Consider the following 21,183-nt stretch of genomic DNA (forward strand, 5'->3'; position numbering starts at 1 on the left):
GGAGTATACAATACTAGGATATATGTTGTTAAAGAGAGCTTGTTACTTGGAAGAGATTTTCTTAGAAATTGCAAACTAGACGACTTGTCGAGTAAGACTATTACACAGTGTTGTTTTTTGAAACCCCGGGTAAGATAAAAAACTTCCAGACAAAAATGGATGTAAAACCGGGGGCAACACCGGGAAACCTAGGAACGTACCGTTCACTTTACAAGATGTCGTGTAGAGGGGACTAGATCGATTAGAAAATCAGGGGATATCTCGACCTGTCTTGTTTTCCGAATTGGCTTGTTCTTGTTTCCAAGCCTGTCGGAAACATAAGAATTTGTCGCAGCCCTATTATTGACAAGGAAGTCAAGACATGCAATTAAGAAAAAAGGTGGAGGATCTCCAAATAACAAAAAGAAAGCAAACTTCAATCCGAGATTTCTTCGAGTAGATTATAAAATACAATGTATTTGTTAGTTTTTATTTGTTTATATAACAATAGAGCGTATAAATAATACAATTTCACATTCATCAAATTACATATCCTTCCTTGATTTGAAAGGAATAGAACAAAAAATAAAAAATTCATGTTTTCGGCGAAATTTGCTCTGAAAGTGACTTTACACCAATGGTGTCCACTTTAGAGAGACTCCATTGTATTCTTACTCAACAACTAGCGAAATTTCTGCGTCATTAGCAAAGTCATACAACACGTCTTTTTCGTTGTTGGGGTGGTATTTTTTTTACGTTTTTCTTTTTCTTTTTCGCGGAAGCGAGAGACGCGGGTATGTCTATTTGGGTGAAAAAGGGAAAATTTATGCTTGCAAGTTTCAATTTGATTCAATTAAAGTATCAACATTAACCCTATCTACACAAGTTTATGAAGTACAATATACAATAAAATATTACTAAGTTCTTATCATTTAAGCAGTTCTTAATGGTATGGCCTCATTTCGAGTTCCTCCTCGACAGCAGTAACAACATCCAATCTCTTTGTAATATGATACAAAAGATGCTATCAAACAAATTGTTTGTATGGAGTACATCACAGTGATATATATAACTATCCTATACTCCAAACGAATGCTATCCTCGTCTGCTGATGAATCTGCACCAGTTATACCAGCGTTCGATCCGAAACAACGCGGTCGTAACCAGAAACGGTCACTATCGCTGCTTTCGTCTTGAATATGCATGTTACCAAAACATTTGCGATATTTCGGACCAAGCTGCGCGTAGAATATCGTACCAACTATCCACCAGATCAATTGCCAAATATCAAAAGCAAACTTAACGTGAAAGAAAGCACGAACACCTGTACATTTTCCTATCAGTCCTAATATTGGGTTTACTGCTAGTAAAATCGGAGCCCAGATAGGCACGTATAGATTTTTTAGTAATATCACATTATAGTCTGAGTGTTCAGGGGCGTATATGTATGCTATACCGCCCCCTAGTGTCGCTGCACATAACACCAAATGGACGATGTTGAGAATAAAGTGTGCTTCAACCATTTCTTCTTTTATAAGGGAATAATATCTAAAATAAAAACAATTTTAACAACAAATGAAATATACTACCCGTACACTTTCGACAAAAAGAATCCAGCTCATTATAAGTTCTAAATATACATATCTTTACAACTAAAAAAATCTTTAAAAATTTTAGTCCTTAAAGGAAGAAAATTAAACATTTAAAAAGTTGCTTGCAGATTTTCTTAAATAATGTTGTTGGTTAAACTGGGCCATCTTCGTTCCTAGGACTCTTTTGCCTTTTTAATATAAAAGGAGACGCAGGATATATTTTTGCTGATATTAAGCCCTGGAAACGAAGGTCTTTACTAGGCGTGAAACGTTATTCTAGTGCAAAGGTTCATACAGTAACCAATATCCCAAAATAGTTTAATATATAAAAAAAGAAAATTAGAAACGATCTTACCTTTTTCTGTTCAAAGTATTGACTAACTTATTTTACTCGACGTCGCTCCTTAATAAATACTAAATCATTCACTCTCCTCCGCTGACAGAATGTTAACCGGAACCAAAAATATTTTATACAAAGTTGAACCCACTTCTGACGTCATCAACATTACGTCAAAAGGTTGTCATTCAGTTGAGCTGAAACAAGCAATAATTTGAGATTATAAAATAAAATTATCGTATGTTGTCACTCTCCGTGGTTAAGGGGTTTTACTAAGTGAAAGCATTGTGGTAATTTAACAACGGGGGAGGTTTTTTTAAAAAAATCACTATTATTATGATTACCACTTAAATTAATAATAAAGTCAACCTAGTTCCCAGGACGTTTGTCTTTTGTAACAAAATGAAAAGATCAAGTGGAAAACGACTTTAAGCAGACCTCAAACTTCATAGGCGAAATAAAAAAAACCTGTTTTTTCTCCTGGTTCATAAAAGCTAAAAGAAAGAACATCAAAGAAATCTCATATAAACAGAGTTATTATATTTCGAAAACTTGCATCTATCAGGCGCTAAAAAAATCACTGGAGATGAAGTTACGAAATTTATTGTCCTGAATTATTTGTCCGATTGACTGGGTTTATTAGGAGAAAGTGCTTAATTGGTTAACTGAATGAAAACAACACAGCATGCACCACCAGATCATACTTCTGCTTATCTGAGGCCAGCATGTGAACAGCCCTCTGTCTTAGTAATCTTACATACATTAAAATTTATAAAGAAACAAAATAGAGATCAATCGTTATAATTTTTAAATAATATATATCACATATTTCACTTTATATTATTTACAGAAACAAAAATAAAATCTTAAAAATTAAAAAAGCGTCCTGAAAATAATGTTCGAGAAAAACTTAGTCGGAAAAGGTTTTCCAGTACAATTATTTCATTTCAACGCTAACAATTTCAACATTCAGGTTAAAAAACAAACTTTTTGCACTATCTTATAAAATATACATTAAGGTCCAATTTTAAGTTTTTCGCCGAGTAATGTGATCATACAACACTACTTGAGTGTATTTTGGAGTTTCGACGACTAGCCTGGTAGAATTATCCCCAGGTGTTGCAGCCTATAAAAAAAGGAGAGACGTGAAAACTCTGTCGAAAGTTTGACAGGTGACATTACAAAAATAATAATTAACGAAAATAATTAACGAATTAAATGTGCATTTTTAAAAATTTTTAACCTTTGTAATAATGTAATCAATTTTAAAATGGCATTCATTTGTGAAACACACACCGGGGGAGAGCGTAAACACGTTCACAAACCAAGAAAAAGAACACGACGCAATACTATTTTCTTTACGTCATCCAAATTATGAATGCGCAGCTTACATTAATACAATTTTAAATTACGTGAATTATGGGACCACAAAAAATACAAGCCTAAGCAAAAAGGGTCTTCTAGAAACACTAAAAATTTCAAAACAACTTATAAGTCATTATATACCTTGGGGTCGACATTTAAGATTTTTCTGTCGCGTTTGTTTTTGAACAACAAACCACTTGTGTTCTCTGCTATTACCTGCAGTGTAAAAAACGAAACGTGAAAATGATTGTTGAACTGTTTTCTTTCAATTTGCTTAATCAATTCAACTGTTAAATAATACAGCTTAACTTACTTGATAATTTGCAGAAGGATTTGAAGTACATGTTTGTGTTTCCCAGTTATAAAAACTAAACACAAGATAATTAAAAATAATCCAAGTAGTGAGAAACAAACAAACAAAACAAAACAAACAAACAGCTCTAACGCAGGTATATATAATATGACATATACCTTAGATCTGATGGTCTTGGTAGAAATCTTTTCTTGCCAGTAAAATACATTTCAAAATCTTCTGTCTAAACAAACAAACAAACTAACAAACAAAATGAACGGTGACCAGCACATATACACCCATGTCTGAAACATAAGCTTTTCTTAAACAAACAAAATAAAAATCTAAAAAAAACTATTCACGTCCTTCTTTAAATAAACGTAGCTACTTCTTTCAATTCCAAAAAAGAGGAAAAAATGCAAGTCACGTGGTGTTTTCAGAAGAGTTAAAGTTTAAATGAAGTCATTGATAAAAAGATAATTGTTGACAGTAATGGGTGATGGAGGTAACACATTTTAGCTAAAATCCTCTTTGCTATTGCTGTAAAATAGTCGTATAGAAGAACATCCCCTCATTCAGATTTTATTAAACGCTCGTGCTGTTTTTAGGAAAATGTTAAATGAAGTTCTTATTGTTTTGTAGAGTAAGTAGATGCCATACCTTTAAACGCTGTGCATAATCAATATAGCCTGAAATCTCCTAAAGATTAGTGCATGTGTGAAAGTTTACGGGTGAAAAAAAGATTGAGAAATGAAAGAAAGAAAGATTGAGAAAAAAAGAACTTCGTACTTGTCCTCTTGAATTTTTATCTCTGATGAATACAATAGTCTATAAAAAATATTAACAAAAATGCTATAATGGTTGAAAATAAATAAATAAATCTTTACATAATAAAAAAAAATTTAAAAATGAGATTAACAGTTTAAGAACGAAATAGGAATTTTCAAAAATATTACCAAATTTCAGGACTTTTTAAGACCTATGACAATCCTGAATGTATACAGATATTAAAATTCAGAAGTCGAGCTTTTTCACTTACAGTCATCTTCCCATTTCTGTTCGCCTCCTCACGTTGTTGGAGGGCTTTTAAGAATGGATCTGTGATGTTCTTACCAGAGCTAGCCAAAGTTCTTAAAATAGGACATTTATGGTAATAGTAAAATAAACTGGTTTAAGTAAATAAAAAGTAAAACAAACAAACAAACAAAGTCGCTACGTATAGAAAACACAAGTACTTTGTGCAAACTAAGCATGTTCTTAAAGTGGTTAATTTCATAACAGGGTCCAAATGGAAACATGTATAAAAAACGAGGGTTTAAAACAAACTTTTGTTGGCTTCGTTTAGATAATCTGCTAGCTTCAGCTGCTTGCTTTCTTGCAACAAATTCCTCTCTTTTTAAAACCTAAAATATAATTATCAGAAAGACAAAATTATGTAAAAAATATTTTTCTCTCTACTATATCATCTTGAATAACAATCATTGTCTCATATTGTATCATCTCCCTATTTCTTAAAAAATGGCTAATATAAGCCATAGACTTGTTCATACAATGCAATCGCCTACATGTACAAGAAAAATTTGAAACCTGGTATTAATTATTGCATATTGTTGAAATATTTTTCTGTATTGCAGAAGTGCATTTATTAAAGCATGCATACATTTTTGAAATGATGTTTTGCACAAAGAATGTTTCAAAAGAGTTTCGTTAGGTCTTTATTCTTCTTTAAAATTGGTTGCACCAATATCCATTCCTAAAAGAGTTTATCAAACTTACCTCGCCACTACCACGATAACCAAGTTCAACAAGCTGCCTTGCTAACTCTTCATCCTAGATATATGTTCAAACTATGGTATAACACATTGTTGTCAAAGCATGTAAGGTACACACTGATTTTCTTTAACAACATATGTAAAAACAAATGTTCCATCAAAAGTTTTAAAAAGAAATATGAAAATAAAGACATCTGCTATTGGAGGGCTACCCATACCCTCGTTAGGAATTAAATTTAAGTATTATAAGCTTGATATAGAAAACTTGTGTATTTCTAGGTGCACAATATTTATGCGGGTTTAAAATGTATTACTAGGACGGAATTAGTTAAGATGTGGTATACCGTAAATGATTGAATAACCGCAGGGGGCCTTTATTCAAAAATTGACGTTTTAGGGGTGCGTTTAATCGACAGGGGCGTTAAATTGACAGGGGCGTTTATTACAAAAAAACAAAAATTTGATAAAATGTGCAATTTGTTGTTTGTACATTTTGACTTGAATTGCCGGAAAAATAAAAACGAAGATTGTAAATTTCCCATTAAAAATAGAATTGAATCTGTTTAGTACAACTTAATTTTTCTTTTTACTGGCAATGGGAAGCGATTTTCAAGGGTGTTTCAAGGCAAGAACACTGCATACAGGCCCTTTTGTAGTCTGTATATGTCTGTATTAAGACTGATCAGTTCTAATAAGGACCTTGTACGGATTGTTTTTGTGTATTGGGGAGAGAGAAGGGTATTATGAGCGGAAGGGGGGCGTTTATTCAAAATCTTCTGTCTGAAGGGGGGGACGTTTATTCAAAAATCCATTTTTGGGGGGGAGGAGGGAGTTTATTCCACAGGGGCATTTATTTGACCAAGGGCGTTTATGCGATCATTTAACGGTAGGGAGAAAAATTAATTATACATGCCTAATTTTTACTTCATATCTTATTATGCTGTTTTATTCTAGCTAGGTGTATTTACACATTCTAATTTCCTTTTTTAACAAACTAACTTTCTTGTAGTAGATGCTTAGCATTTTTTAGTAATGTACATATTTAAAGATGAAGAAATTAAGTATTTTCTTCTAGATGCTAAATGCTGATCTGAAATTCCTTGTCTGATGTGCAAAACAGTACAATAAAAGTTGTAGTGAGTATAGTCAGAAACAAGAACTGTTCTATATGTGTTGCAAATATTATCCATTTTTGAAATGCTTGGCTGGCCTGTCTGTGAACAGCACTGAACATTTTTAGGCGAATCGGTTAAGCAAACCAGTTTATAAGCAGTATGCCCCATTTGTTAACGTGACAAAACTATGCCCCATTCCAATGCAAATTTCTTAGGTTTGTTTTTAATTCTTTATTCTATTTTTGTGAACAATGAAAGCTGTTTCCATGCAGACTTCTGTGTTTGTACATTTTCAGTGGAAGGCTCCTTAGGCTTTGGAAACTTCGTTGCAGGAGAAAAGATGCTATAGCTTGCTGAAGAGAGGCATTTTAGGTTTTAGTAACAGTCATTTTTTGTAATGCTTTATGGATTTTTTCCACACAGGGGCTCATCTTCTAAGCAATATTTTTCCATGGCAAATTTTTTATATATATGTATATATATTTTCAATAAAAGTGACAACGCAAAGCACTGTTTTATCTTAATCTCAACCGACCCACATACTGTACATATCGCCACCATCAAAAATATGTTCTGTTCGCGTCCTGAAGACCCTGCAAAAATGAGTCGGTCGGAGGTCAGGCGTATTCTTTCCCGGGATTTTCAAATCTGAGCAAGCAAATTCGTTCCCAGGGCCAAGACAGTATAGCACCACTCGACATCGTTTGTAGACTATTTTTCGCCACCCTGTAAACTGTCAGTAGCCACAGGAGTGCCCTTAAGAAATTAATTTTTACTGAAATTAATTTACACAAGTTTTTGTCAATTTTGCATAAATTAGTTCTGGCGAAAAAAATTTTTCTTTTTGAAAAATATCTCGCAAAATTTTCTCCCTGTCTTTTTCCGACTTACCGACTCGGGTTTTTATTACCAAAAGGGAGTCGGTCGGAGGACGCAAACGCAAGATATTTTTGATGACAGCCTAAGGTCGGCTGTGGTACAAGGGCAAGTTCATAAATATCAAACACTGATTTGGACATTGCAAAAAAGCAAAATTTCCTCATAATTTGTTTATAAATCCGCTTGGTTTGCTAAAATTTTCAGGGATGCTGCGTATAAGTTAGTCAAAATACCAAAAAAAAACTGTTGTGGTAGATGATCTTGATAAAAAAGTAACATTGTCAGCAATTTATCATTTCTTTGGTTATCCCTGTGTTTTTAATTTCCTTATCATTTAGTGGTATATTTACTAAAAAAAAAATCAGGACACAAATATATCAGAGTATTTGAACAATATACTGATAAACTTTTAACAAACAAAAATTATTGAAATGTCAAAATGAAACTCAGTTTTTAATTTAGATAGATGTCCTGTATTTTGTAAAGAGCATTAAAATCATATCAAGTCTTCTTTAATAATGCCTGAAAACAATTTTAGAGGTAATAAAATGATAAAATCTTAACAATTTAAATAACCAAACTCTACTTTAATATTGCCTTTTTAAGTTTTTTTAGACTGTTGTGTTAGACTCATTGAGTATTGAGTGCATAAATGGTTACTGCCACATATGGTTGACAATGTTTACTATATATGTTTACCATACTATATATTTAATGAATGAATTGGACAGGATTTGGTTACAAAATAACTAGAAGTGGAGTATTTAGATTTGTTAAGAAATAATCACATTTTTGCTCTACATGGGATATATATTCAGTACTACTTCAGTTAACTGTATTTTCATAAAATAATTACAAGTCACAAGCTGATAAAACCTAACAATTTTGTAGCTTTAATGTTTTATATTTTTATCAATTTTGTGTCCTGGAAATAAAAAATATGCAAAATTGCGCAGAAAGTTCCTAAAAACATCATATTCAAAGCAAAATACTCATAATAACTCATAAAAATAAGGAGTTTAGAGGATTTTTATATCAATTTCAAAATTCTGGGCTTGTTAATTTTTTATCAATTTATTGTTCCTGGAACAAGCTATAATAACTATGTTAATATATGCTGTTATGAAACAGGGATTTCATATTCAGGAACTTTTGACTATAATTCTAAGTCTAAAATCAAATTGGTTTTTTAACTTATTCTTCATAAAGATGTTCTGATAAACTTAAAACAACTGATACCAATGTCCAAAAATCATTAAAATATGGTCTGATATTAATGAACTTGTCCACAAATCAAAAACGTTTTTCTCAAGGCAAACCCAATGACAAATGTGGTAATTGAAGACATAACAAGCCATCCAAGCTAATCATATTTTTGCAAAAATATACATGGAGATTGGTAGCTCAGTCAGAAGAGCACTCAACTCATGTCTAAAAGGTTGTGGGTTTAATCCCCACACAACTATTGTCTAATTGGGCAGAAATTTCCACCTTTGTGGTCCCTCCTGGTAACAATTGATAGGGTATGGCTAACAACAAAAAATATAAAATCACTAGTACTGCTAGCTACATAAAGAAACCTCGCTATACTTAGCGACTGCATCTTTTAGATAGATATTTTACATGGCTAGCCTCGCTAATATCGAGGGATATACCCTGTCTATTTCCATCACCATCGCTTAGATGAAGAGTCCTAGAGTATTTAATGCTTATTTTAAGCTATGCAGACCCAATACACTGGCTCACAGTTTCCAAAAATACTGCACAGGCATATCATAGCATTACGTAATGCACATGCACGCGCAGAAAAGGCAGTAAAGAATGTAAACAAACAACGTAGAAATACAAGTCCCTATCTTGTTTTTGCCTCGGAAATCAAAAAAATCACCCAACTAAGCTTTGATATGATAAAAAACAAATAATAATGCCTCTACCTAGATGTAATAATTTTTTTTTCAGCTATAATTCATCTATGCATAACAAAATTAAGGCGAATGCATTGCCAGAGAAACCGAAGATCACTGTTTCGTTTTCCATCTTTGTTTTAAAACAGAGAAAGCAGTGTAAATAACAGATCAAGAGAAACAAAGTAGATATCTATTTATAAATAGATATCTACGCGCACGTGGGTTTTTTTGCGATTACTTTCTCTTTCGATTTTTATCAGTGAAAAAAAATATACAGTTAATTTAACTATGTCATCGAACTTAGAGGCATCCCTTTATAAGGAAAATACATTGAAAGATTTTAAAATGTGGAGTGAAAATGCCCTAAAAACTTATTTAAATCTTCTCGCCAATTCAACTGAGGGGGATTTTGTGTGACTTGTGTAATGGTGGGTTTCACTTTAGTTGTGTTAAGATAAGGACTGAAGAAGATATTCCATTGGACTCTGATTCTTTCCTATGTATTAAATGAACACAAGTAATACTATAATTTTTTTTTAATATATAAGTATATATATATAAGAAATAAATACCTTATAAAAATATAAAATATCTTTTTTATTTACAAATCTTGAATATATATATTCATATATACATTAGATAATAGATTTTCCAAGGCTACATAACGCTCCACACACAATAACATCATCAAATAGTTTAATCATACTGATTTGGTAAGATACAAAATGACTTGAGTTTTCTAATAACCTGTTCAACGAGGATTCTTAAATAAAACGTTTTTTGCCTTTGAATTCCCTGAGCGAAAGATACTTTACTGCATTTTCTGCGCATGTGTATTACATGTTATGATATGCGCATGCAGTATTTTTTTTGAAACTGTGAGCCGGTGTATTAGGGCCCGCACTCTACTAAACAACTCCTGGCAACATCCAACGGCACACACATGGAGCCATCTCCCCAATTTCCCTCACATAGCTTGGGTTAACCCTGGGCTAGTGTAACATTCACCCGCCCATGTTGAATCACCTTTGTTTGTTATGAAGATGTTTTTAAAGTCTAAAATAGAAATCTGTCCTTGGTTATGTGGAAATTATCCCTCAATCAGTGTTTTCTTGTCTTTAACTACCAATCTCATGTCAGAAGTGCACACTTTTACTTTGGTTCCCGGTGTCTTTTCTTTATCATCACATCATCACCCTACCTAACTTTAACCCATGCTTTTTTCATCATCACCATCGTGCAAGTAGGAGAAAAGATAAAAAAGCAGCATTAAGGAAAGGATAAAAAATTGACCTACCTCCAAATAATACAAATCTAGTGGTGTAATCTGGCTGTCTAGAAAGTCTTCATAGGAAGCAAACTCGGTGACAACATTGTCTGTGGCTGCCACACTTTCGTCCTCCATATTTATTGTTTACTAGTAACTCTATGGTGCTACGGAAGCACGAAATTTCAAGTCAAGACTCCACACACGAACGTTTGTCGAAAAGGACTTGATATGAACGATAACATAAGCTTGCTCAAATGGAATCTACACATTCTCGAATTTTATCACAATCCATCGTTTATATACCCTTCGTTTGCTGATGTCCATAGTGGTCCCAATATTAATCGTTTTTATCAGGTGATCTGATTGAGCAACTAAATTGTGCCTTTAAAAAAAAATTATTTTTTAGCCCCAAATCAAAATTTGAATCAAATTTTCTCTATTAATACAACTAATTTGAATCATCTAGATGGAGAAATGTCAAAAAAAACAAAGAATAAATGTAAACACAATTACACGCAATACCGTTTGTAAGCTTGCGCCACAAGTGTTAACAAAGGGCGCTAAATTGCTATATTTTTACCGTTTTTTTACATCCATCATCAGTATGGTGTAATCCTTACCTGTGGATGACTAATGTCATCCTCAGTAAGGTATGTGATGACATGGAGCTGAATGATCTATATGATTATACGCTCTGGGCCTAAAGGTCTACAACACCCTTTATGGTCTAAGTCTGATCACCATCTTATTACAAATAAAGAATTGAGCCTCATTGTGTTAAATATATAGAATTGCGAAGGAGATATTTGGCGAAATCCAGGTTACCTCACGTGGTCGGCATCATCTTTCAGCAATCGTAGGTAGTGGTGATTATAAGGATCAATGTGTTGGTATTCTGGTTGATTGACGGGTGACTAAGTTAAAATTATTGCTAAAGATCGCTGAAATTGCTTCCCAAGCACCCTATAAAGTATACACGCACGGTTACAATTTTTTTTTATACATATTTCATCAGAATTGTCGCTGATATTAGTTAGTATACTAACCCAGGTGAGGAGGTTTTGTGAGATGACATTATACCAGCTATCACCGGTGATAATCTGTCTTTAGACATTGTTTGACGTTAAAGATGAAAAAGTGCAAAACATCAAATAGCCGATGAGTGGTCAGCAAAGAAAGTTACTTCTGATCCATCAGAAACCAGAAAGCTCAATTGGTTGACAACGCTACCTTTGTTTGATTTCAAATATGCATTAACTAAGAACGAAATTTGAGATGCGGTTAGGGTGAGGTATGGCGGCAACCTCCAAATTTTCCGACGCGACGTGCCTGTGGAAAAAGTTTAATTGCTAGCATTCAATGTTTTGTAAAAATGCGGTTTTGTTATGCAGCGACACAACGATCTTCGAAATCTGACGGCGATATCGTTGGGTGAGGTTAACAAGGATGTAGAAATTGAGCCAGTGTTGAATGATTTGGCTGGTGAGGCGTTTGAAGAGAGGACAGCAAATAGACGAGTTGGTGCAAGACTGTGTTTTGGCTAAAAGTTTAAAAAACGTTTGTGTATATCAGAATTTTTGATCCAGGTTCTAAAAGATCCGAAAACACCATCAAACAATGCTTCGCGAAAAACGAGTTGGAGAAAAAACGCCAATATAATAATTGAATCGGAAATGTGAAATAGATCAACTTCTCTTCGTTTTCTCAATCAATTGTGGTATGGCAAACTAAGTATATTTGCTCAGTAAAAACGGAACGTTTCGTTCAACAACTTTACCTCAGTGAAATTTATATTCGGAGGTCTCTGGAACTCTTAAAAAATTGCTGATGTCTCACAAATATGACATTTCATAACTCAACGCCAAACGAAATAGCTGAATAGCGTGTGCGGCTTTAAGCGTTTTTCTCAAGCGTCATTGAAGCAGAACTTCTAGAAGGAGAATAAGACTAAAGCAGGTCGAAACTGGTAATTACTCAGAAAAATAACGCAAAGTCCAAACATTTTCGGAGTTCACCTTTCAGAGCACTGAGTACTAGTGGTTTAATTAATTTAGCATTTCTAAGCATAAGACCTTGTGATAAGTCTTTCAGAAATGCCATGATTAAAAGGCGTTAAATACAAGTCAAGTGGTTGAAAAGATACTTGAGGTCGTTGAACATGGTTGCTATGGGCGCTTGTTTACCGGATTGTAAAATATGAACTGAAATTTATCATTAGCACTACTTTTCCGCTGTATTCTAAGATAAAATTGGTGTTTAAAAATAGATAAAAGACAGTTCTTAATATTTGGCCATTTTTTTCTAAGGATAACTCCTCCTGCCTTAACAGTGTGGACTGAATTATCTAAAATATATTTCGCGCATAGTGAAGACTGAACTTCCAAATCAAAGAGATTTTATTCTTCACCTTTTATGTAAATACTTATGTATTTATTGGTTTATTTTCATTGCTTCTAAGTTTTTGTATAACATAGTGCCGTAAATGTTTATTTACTTTTTCCCATCTATGTGCAGGAACATATCCTTGGCAACAAGTTAAGTCAATTTTTTAAAAAAATAGATTATAAAATGTTTTTCTAAGCTTAAGCTTCTTATTATATACTATTACATTATTTTTTGTTTGTCACATTAGTGTGACTAAATGCAGAGAAACAAAACAAATATTTTTCATTTATTGGTGATAGAAGATCTGTATAAATTTGTCTCCAGCGAAATCTACTGAGTGTACAGAAATTGTGTACAAGAAAGGCATTGAAGAGACAATGTTCGTATTTTGCATATTCAAAGCTCGAACCTACGTACTTAAGCTAAGCTCTCCTGTACTTCAAAATTGTTTTATTTGATAAAGTTGCTTGAAAAGTTGAAGTACAAGTTTGTTGCTTTTGTCTCATGTGAGGTATTCAATATCGCGTCTTTTTTCCTAAATATTCCCTCAATCAGTGTTTTCTTGTCTTTAACTACCAATCTCATGTCAGAAGTGCACACTTTTACTTTGGTTTTCGGTGTCTTTTCTTTATCATCACATCATCACCCTACCTAACTTTAACCCATGCTTTTTTCATCGTCACCATCGTGCAAGTACGAGAAAAGATAAAAAAGCAGCATTAAGGAAAGGATAAAAAATTGACCTACCTCCAAATAATACAAATCTAGTGGTGTAATCTGGCTGTCTAGAAAGTCTTCATAGGAAGCAAACTCGGTGACAACATTGTCTGTGGCTGACACACTTTCGTCCTCCATATTTATTGTTTACTAGTAACTCTATGGTGCTACGGAAGCACGAAATTTCAAGTCAAGACTCCACACACGAACGTTTGTCGAAAAGGACTGGATATGAACGATAACATAAGCTTGCTTAAATGGAATCTACACATTCTCGAATTTTATCACAATCCATCGTTTATATACCCTTCGTTTGCTGATGTCCATAGTGGTCCCAATATTAATCGTTTTTATCAGGTGATCTGATTGAGCAACTAAATTGTGCCTTTAAAAAAAAATTATTTTTTAGCCCAGAATCAAAATTTGAATCAAATTTTCTCTATTAATACAAAATCATCTAGATGGAGAAATATCAAAAAAAACAAAGAATAAATGTAAACACAATTACACGCAATACCGTTTGTAAGCTTGCGCCACAAGTGTTAACAAAAGGCGCTAAATTGCTATATTTTTACCGTTTTTTTACATCCATCATCAGTATGGTGTAATCCTTACCTGTGGATAACTAATGTCATCCTCAGTAAGGTATGTGATGACATGGAGCTGAATGATCTATATGATTATACGCTCTGGGCCTAAAGGTCTACAACACCATTTATGGTCAAGTCTGATCACCATCTTATTACAAATAAAGAATTGAGCCTCATTGTGTTAAATATATAGAATTGCGAAGGAGATATTTGGCGAAATCCAGGTTACCTCACGTGGTCAGCATTATCTTTGAGCAATCGTAGGTAGTGGTGATTATAACAATCAATATGTTGGTATTCTGGTTGATTGACGAGTGTCTAAGTTAAAATTATTGTTAAAGATCGCTGAGATTGCTTCCCAAGCACCCTATAAAGTATACACGCACGGTTACAATTTTTTTATATATATTTTATCAGAATTGTCGCTGATATTAGTTACTATACTAACCCGGGTGAGGAGGTTTTGTGAGATGACATTATGCCAGCTATCAACGGTGATAATCTGTCTTTAGACATTGTTTGACGTTAAAGATGAAAAAGTGCAAAACATCAAATAGCCGATGAGTGGTCAGCAAAGAAAGTTACTTCTGATCCATCAGAAACCAGAAAGCTCAATTGGTTGACAACGCTACCTTTGTTTGATTTCAAATATGCATTAACTAAGAACGAAATTTGAGATGCGGTTAGGGTGAGGTATGGCGGCAACCTCCAAATTTTCCGACGCGACGTTCCTGTGGAAAAAGTTTAATTGCTAGCATTCAATGTTTTGTAAAAATGCGGTTTTGTTATGCAGCGACACAACGATCTTCGAAATCTGACGGCGATATCGTTGGGTGAGGTTAACAAGGATGTAGAAATTGAGCCAGTGTTGAATGATTTGGCTGGTGAGGCGTTTGAAGAGAGGACAGCAAATAGACGAGTTGGTGCAAGACTGTGTTTTGGCTAAAAGTTTAAAAAACGTTTGTGTATATCAGAATTTTTGATCCAGGTTCTAAAAGATCCGAAAACACCATCAAACAATGCTTCGCGAAAAACGAGTTGGAGAAAAAACGCCAATATAATAATTGAATCGGAAATGTGAAATAGATCAACTTCTCTTCGTTTTCTCAATCAATTGTGGTATGGCAAACTAAGTATATTTGCTCAGTAAAAACGGAACGTTTCGTTCAACAACTTTACCTCAGTGAAATTTATATTCGGAGGTCTCTGGAACTCTTAAAAAATTGCTGATGTCTCACAAATATGACATTTCATAACTCAACGCCAAACGAAATAGCTGAATAGCGTGTGCGGCTTTAAGCGTTTTTCTCAAGCGTCATTGAAGCAGAACTTCTAGAAGGAGAATAAGACTAAAGCAGGTCGAAACTGGTAATTACTCAGAAAAATAACGCAAAGTCCAAACATTTTCGGAGTTCACCTTTCAGAGCACTGAGTACTAGTGGTTTAATTAATTTAGCATTTCTAAGCATAAGACCTTGTGATAAGTCTTTCAGAAATGCCATGATTAAAAGGCGTTAAATACAAGTCAAGTGGTTGAAAAGATACTTGAGGTCGTTGAACATGGTTGCTATGGGCGCTTGTTTACCGGATTGTAAAATATGAACTGAAATTTATCATTAGCACTACTTTTCCGCTGTATTCTAAGATAAAATTGGTGTTTAAAAATAGATAAAAGACAGTTCTTAATATTTGGCCATTTTTTTCTAAGGATAACTCCTCCTGCCTTAACAGTGTGGACTGAATTATCTAAAATATATTTCGCGCATAGTGAAGACTGAACTTCCAAATCAAAGAGATTTTATTCTTCACCTTTTATGTAAATACTTATGTATTTATTGGTTTATTTTCATTGCTTCTAAGTTTTTGTATAACATAGTGCCGTAAATGTTTATTTACTTTTTCCCATCTATGTGCAGGAACATATCCTTGGCAACAAGTTAAGTCAATTTTTTAAAAAAATAGATTATAAAATGTTTTTCTAAGCTTAAGCTTCTTATTATATACTATTACATTATTTTTTGTTTGTCACATTAGTGTGACTAAATGCAGAGAAACAAAACAAATATTTTTCATTTATTGGTGATAGAAGATCTGTATAAATTTGTCTCCAGCGAAATCTACTGAGTGTACAGAAATTGTGTACAAGAAAGGCATTGAAGAGACAATGTTCGTATTTTGCATATTCAAAGCTCGAACCTACGTACTTAAGCTAAGCTCTCCTGTACTTCAAAATTGTTTTATTTGATAAAGTTGCTTGAAAAGTTGAAGTACAAGTTTGTTGCTTTTGTCTCATGTGAGGTATTCAATATCGCGTCTTTTTTCCTAAATATTCCCTCAATCAGTGTTTTCTTGTCTTTAACTACCAATCTCATGTCAGAAGTGCACACTTTTACTTTGGTTTTCGGTGTCTTTTCTTTATCATCACATCATCACCCTACCTAACTTTAACCCATGCTTTTTTCATCGTCACCATCGTGCAAGTACGAGAAAAGATAAAAAAGCAGCATTAAGGAAAGGATAAAAAATTGACCTACCTCCAAATAATACAAATCTAGTGGTGTAATCTGGCTGTCTAGAAAGTCTTCATAGGAAGCAAACTCGGTGACAACATTGTCTGTGGCTGACACACTTTCGTCCTCCATATTTATTGTTTACTAGTAACTCTATGGTGCTACGGAAGCACGAAATTTCAAGTCAAGACTCCACACACGAACGTTTGTCGAAAAGGACTGGATATGAACGATAACATAAGCTTGCTTAAATGGAATCTACACATTCTCGAATTTTATCACAATCCATCGTTTATATACCCTTCGTTTGCTGATGTCCATAGTGGTCCCAATATTAATCGTTTTTATCAGGTGATCTGATTGAGCAACTAAATTGTGCCTTTAAAAAAAAATTATTTTTTAGCCCAGAATCAAAATTTGAATCAAATTTTCTCTATTAATACAACTAATTTGAATCATCTAGATGGAGAAATATCAAAAAAAACAAAGAATAAATGTAAACACAATTACACGCAATACCGTTTGTAAGCTTGCGCCACAAGTGTTAACAAAGGGCGCTAAATTGCTATATTTTTACCGTTTTTTTACATCCATCATCAGTATGGTGTAATCCTTACCTGTGGATAACTAATGTCATCCTCAGTAAGGTATGTGATGACATGGAGCTGAATGATCTATATGATTATACGCTCTGGGCCTAAAGGTCTACAACACCCTTTATGGTCAAGTCTGATCACCATCTTATTACAAATAAAGAATTGAGCCTCATTGTGTTAAATATATAGAATTGCGAAGGAGATATTTGGCGAAATCCAGGTTACCTCACGTGGTCAGCATTATCTTTGAGCAATCGTAGGTAGTGGTGATTATAAGAATCAATATGTTGGTATTCTGGTTGATTGACGAGTGTCTAAGTTAAAATTATTGTTAAAGATCGCTGAGATTGCTTCCCAAGCACCCTATAAAGTATACACGCACGGTTACAATTTTTTTATATATATTTTATCAGAATTGTCGCTGATATTAGTTACTATACTAACCCGGGTGAGGAGGTTTTGTGAGATGACATTATGCCAGCTATCAACGGTGATAATCTGTCTTTAGACATTGTTTGACGTTAAAGATGAAAAAGTGCAAAACATCAAATAGCCGATGAGTGGTCAGCAAAGAAAGTTACTTCTGATCCATCAGAAACCAGAAAGCTCAATTGGTTGACAACGCTACCTTTGTTTGATTTCAAATATGCATTAACTAAGAACGAAATTTGAGATGCGGTTAGGGTGAGGTATGGCGGCAACCTCCAAATTTTCCGACGCGACGTGCCTGTGGAAAAAGTTTAATTGCTAGCATTCAATGTTTTGTAAAAATGCGGTTTTGTTATGCAGCGACACAACGATCTTCGAAATCTGACGGCGATATCGTTGGGTGAGGTTAACAAGGATGTAGAAATTGAGCCAGTGTTGAATGATTTGGCTGGTGAGGCGTTTGAAGAGAGGACAGCAAATAGACGAGTTGGTGCAAGACTGTGTTTTGGCTAAAAGTTTAAAAAACGTTTGTGTATATCAGAATTTTTGATCCAGGTTCTAAAAGATCCGAAAACACCATCAAACAATGCTTCGCGAAAAACGAGTTGGAGAAAAAACGCCAATATAATAATTGAATCGGAAATGTGAAATAGATCAACTTCTCTTCGTTTTCTCAATCAATTGTGGTATGGCAAACTAAGTATATTTGCTCAGTAAAAACGGAACGTTTCGTTCAACAACTTTACCTCAGTGAAATTTATATTCGGAGGTCTCTGGAACTCTTAAAAAATTGCTGATGTCTCACAAATATGACATTTCATAACTCAACGCCAAACGAAATAGCTAAATAGCGTGTGCGGCTTTAAGCGTTTTTCTCAAGCGTCATTGAAGCAGAACTTCTAGAAGGAGAATAAGACTAAAGCAGGTCGAAACTGGTAATTACTCAGAAAAATAACGCAAAGTCCAAACATTTTCGGAGTTCAACTTTCAGAGCACTGAGTACTAGTGGTTTAATTAATTTAGCATTTCTAAGCATAAGACCTTGTGATAAGTCTTTCAGAAATGCCATGATTAAAAGGCGTTAAATACAAGTAAAGTGGTTGAAAAGATACTTGAGGTCGTTGAACATGGTTGCTATGGGCGCTTGTTTACCGGATTGTAAAATATGAACTGAAATTTATCATTAGCACTACTTTTCCGCTGTATTCTAAGATAAAATTGGTGTTTAAAAATAGATAAAAGACAGTTCTTAATATTTGGCCATTTTTTTCTAAGGATAACTCCTCCTGCCTTAACAGTGTACTAAAAAAACACACAAAACATTGGAAGGGTGTACAGCCGTGCCCGTCGCTTCTTATTGTTGTAGAAGGCATATACAATATGCATATAAAGAAATAGAAATTTTTAAATTTCTGTTTTACCACTCAATTTCCACATTTTATATAAATTCTTTGGGACAGGATGGTATGAAATAGACCAAAATACCTGATAAGTTGTTTTTAATTTACAAGCAGTGGCTTATAAAACTTTAGGGTGAACATTGTTGAAGACAATGGCATGACATATACTGATAGAACCGATCTTTGTTGTTTTAGATGTTATAACTGAAACTTTTATTTGACATTTTATGTTATTTTGCGAGGAAGGGCAATAGCTGCTGCTTTTTCTATATTTTGTAGAAATTCTTACTGAAGCAACATACCGAAATGACTGATCCTACTTCATTAAATTTTTGATGCGTTCCAAATCGTAGTTTTTTGAAATTTTGTGTAAGATTTAATGGGTAAGGACAACATACAAAATGTCAAAAGAACTGACTTTTGTTGAATCCGATGTACTCCCTACAACCATTCCTTTTTTTACACTTTGTGAAGCTTTTGTGAGGAAAGAGTGTATGCAATATCAGCGAAATAACTGATTATCGTTGCAAGCTGTTTTTCTTTTGCATTTTGGATTAAAATATTGTTTTAGAGGACATACGCAATAGATATATATATACCAAAATAATAAAATTTTGCAAACTTTGTTGTTAACCTCTTATCCTTTACAAGATAAACTTTTGTGGGAGACCGAGGATATGCAATGGACAAGAGAATTTAGGATTATTTAGAATTTGTATTTTGTGTTGCAAATTTGGTACAAAATTTGACATAAAATAAACTGTTAGATTGATTGTTGTTATTTTAACATGACTCATTATGACTCCAGTTTCACACCATACAAGCTGTTATTTTTTTATATATATTTTATGTAAAAATTTATGACAGAATACTATATGAGATTTGAAATTTTGTGTTAGACTTTACTGATGGTAAAACAGCATGCAAGTTGCTAAAAGGACTGATTTTTATTAATTTCGGGTTTAAAACCTTTTTTTTACATTTTGTAAAAGTTTGGTGAGGAAGGACCGTATGCAATATATCAAAAAACGTTTTATTGCATTGTAATTTATCCTTGCAATTCAGTTTTTTACATCTTAGATAAAAAATTTCTGCCAGAGGCACAATTTATTGTTTATTTTTCACATTTTGTGTCAACCTTTGGCAGGGTTTGCAATAAATTAACTGATTTTACCATATACATTGAGAGAGATTTGTCTTTGACATTGATCAGCTTTTTTTTGTATGTGACATTTTGAGTGATTTAAATTTTATGGGTGAGATGTATTTTGAAATGCTTTGGTAAACTTCTTTCCGAATAAATTTCGCATTTGTCAGATGGTCAGAGCAATTAATTTTAGTAGATTTAGATTGTAAATGTGACATATATACTGCAGTTGTTAGACACCTTCATTTTTTTGGTCATTTAAATAATAATGCAAAGGTAAGATGCGCACTGCTGTATTGTTTGTTTTTTGATGGACGTATATCTGATATATGAATTAAATAATAAATACAGTGGATTCTTCCAAGGGAAACAGCTAGTATATAATATTACGCTAAACGCGTCTGTATATGGCAGGTAAGGTGTATAGGTTTTCTGTAGATAATGCATATTATCTTGAGATCGAAAGTAATACATGTATTGCACCTATACACTTCATTCAAATAAATGACCTGCGTGTTCACATCATATTTCAACAAGTCGTGTAGTAGGTTCGTTTGCGAAGCTTACAAAGTAATTATTAACGCTAGCATAAAAAAATAATAAAAAGAGACGATGTTTTGTTGTGAAACAATTTTGTAACTTGTTTGCTCAGTAAAAAATTTCATGTGTAATATTCATCGTCACTTTTGTATCACTTTGAACCTAACAACTGTTACTTAACTGTCACCGTCTTTTCATCAGTTTAGCATGGGTGAGTTTTAGAGCAAAACTTTCGCAATCCTTCGATTGACTTTAAGATGCGAAAATTTACCCGAATAGAGAGCAAGGTTTCTGTCAAATTTTAAACTCAGTTATACCCTGTATAGCCAATGTATCGGTCTGTGTTACAACGTCATACTTA

The 21,183-nt window shown here is 33.6% G+C and overlaps 1 protein-coding gene and 3 non-coding genes across 4 annotated transcripts; 3 read left to right on the forward strand and 1 right to left on the reverse strand.

Moving 5' to 3' along the window:
* Positions 1 to 457: 457 nt before the first annotated feature.
* Positions 458 to 10,848, reverse strand: LOC130647327 (cilia- and flagella-associated protein 299-like). Its single transcript, XM_057453137.1, has 11 exons — positions 10,536 to 10,848; positions 5,342 to 5,395; positions 4,892 to 4,968; positions 4,605 to 4,695; positions 4,355 to 4,393; positions 4,226 to 4,264; positions 3,745 to 3,809; positions 3,587 to 3,641; positions 3,415 to 3,489; positions 1,927 to 3,034; positions 458 to 1,527 (listed from the first exon to the last, which is right to left on the reverse strand). The coding sequence occupies exons 1-10, from the start codon at positions 10,641 to 10,643 to the stop codon at positions 2,936 to 2,938; spliced, it is 702 nt and encodes a 233-aa protein (XP_057309120.1). The 5' UTR covers positions 10,644 to 10,848; the 3' UTR covers positions 458 to 1,527; positions 1,927 to 2,935.
* A 256-nt stretch (positions 10,849 to 11,104) lies between these two features.
* On the forward strand, positions 11,105 to 11,246 carry LOC130648327 (U8 small nucleolar RNA). The gene has a single exon (XR_008982934.1). It is a non-coding gene; the product is annotated as a U8 small nucleolar RNA (small nucleolar RNA).
* A 2,955-nt stretch (positions 11,247 to 14,201) lies between these two features.
* On the forward strand, positions 14,202 to 14,342 carry LOC130648332 (U8 small nucleolar RNA). Its single transcript, XR_008982939.1, has one exon. It is a non-coding gene; the product is annotated as a U8 small nucleolar RNA (small nucleolar RNA).
* Positions 14,343 to 17,303: 2,961 nt separating this feature from the next.
* Positions 17,304 to 17,444, forward strand: LOC130648330 (U8 small nucleolar RNA). The gene has a single exon (XR_008982937.1). It is a non-coding gene; the product is annotated as a U8 small nucleolar RNA (small nucleolar RNA).
* The last annotated feature ends 3,739 nt before the right edge of the window (positions 17,445 to 21,183 follow it).

Source organism: Hydractinia symbiolongicarpus, chromosome 6 (assembly GCF_029227915.1).
Source record: "Hydractinia symbiolongicarpus strain clone_291-10 chromosome 6, HSymV2.1, whole genome shotgun sequence".
In the NCBI taxonomy this organism is placed as follows: Eukaryota; Metazoa; Cnidaria; class Hydrozoa; order Anthoathecata; family Hydractiniidae; genus Hydractinia; species Hydractinia symbiolongicarpus.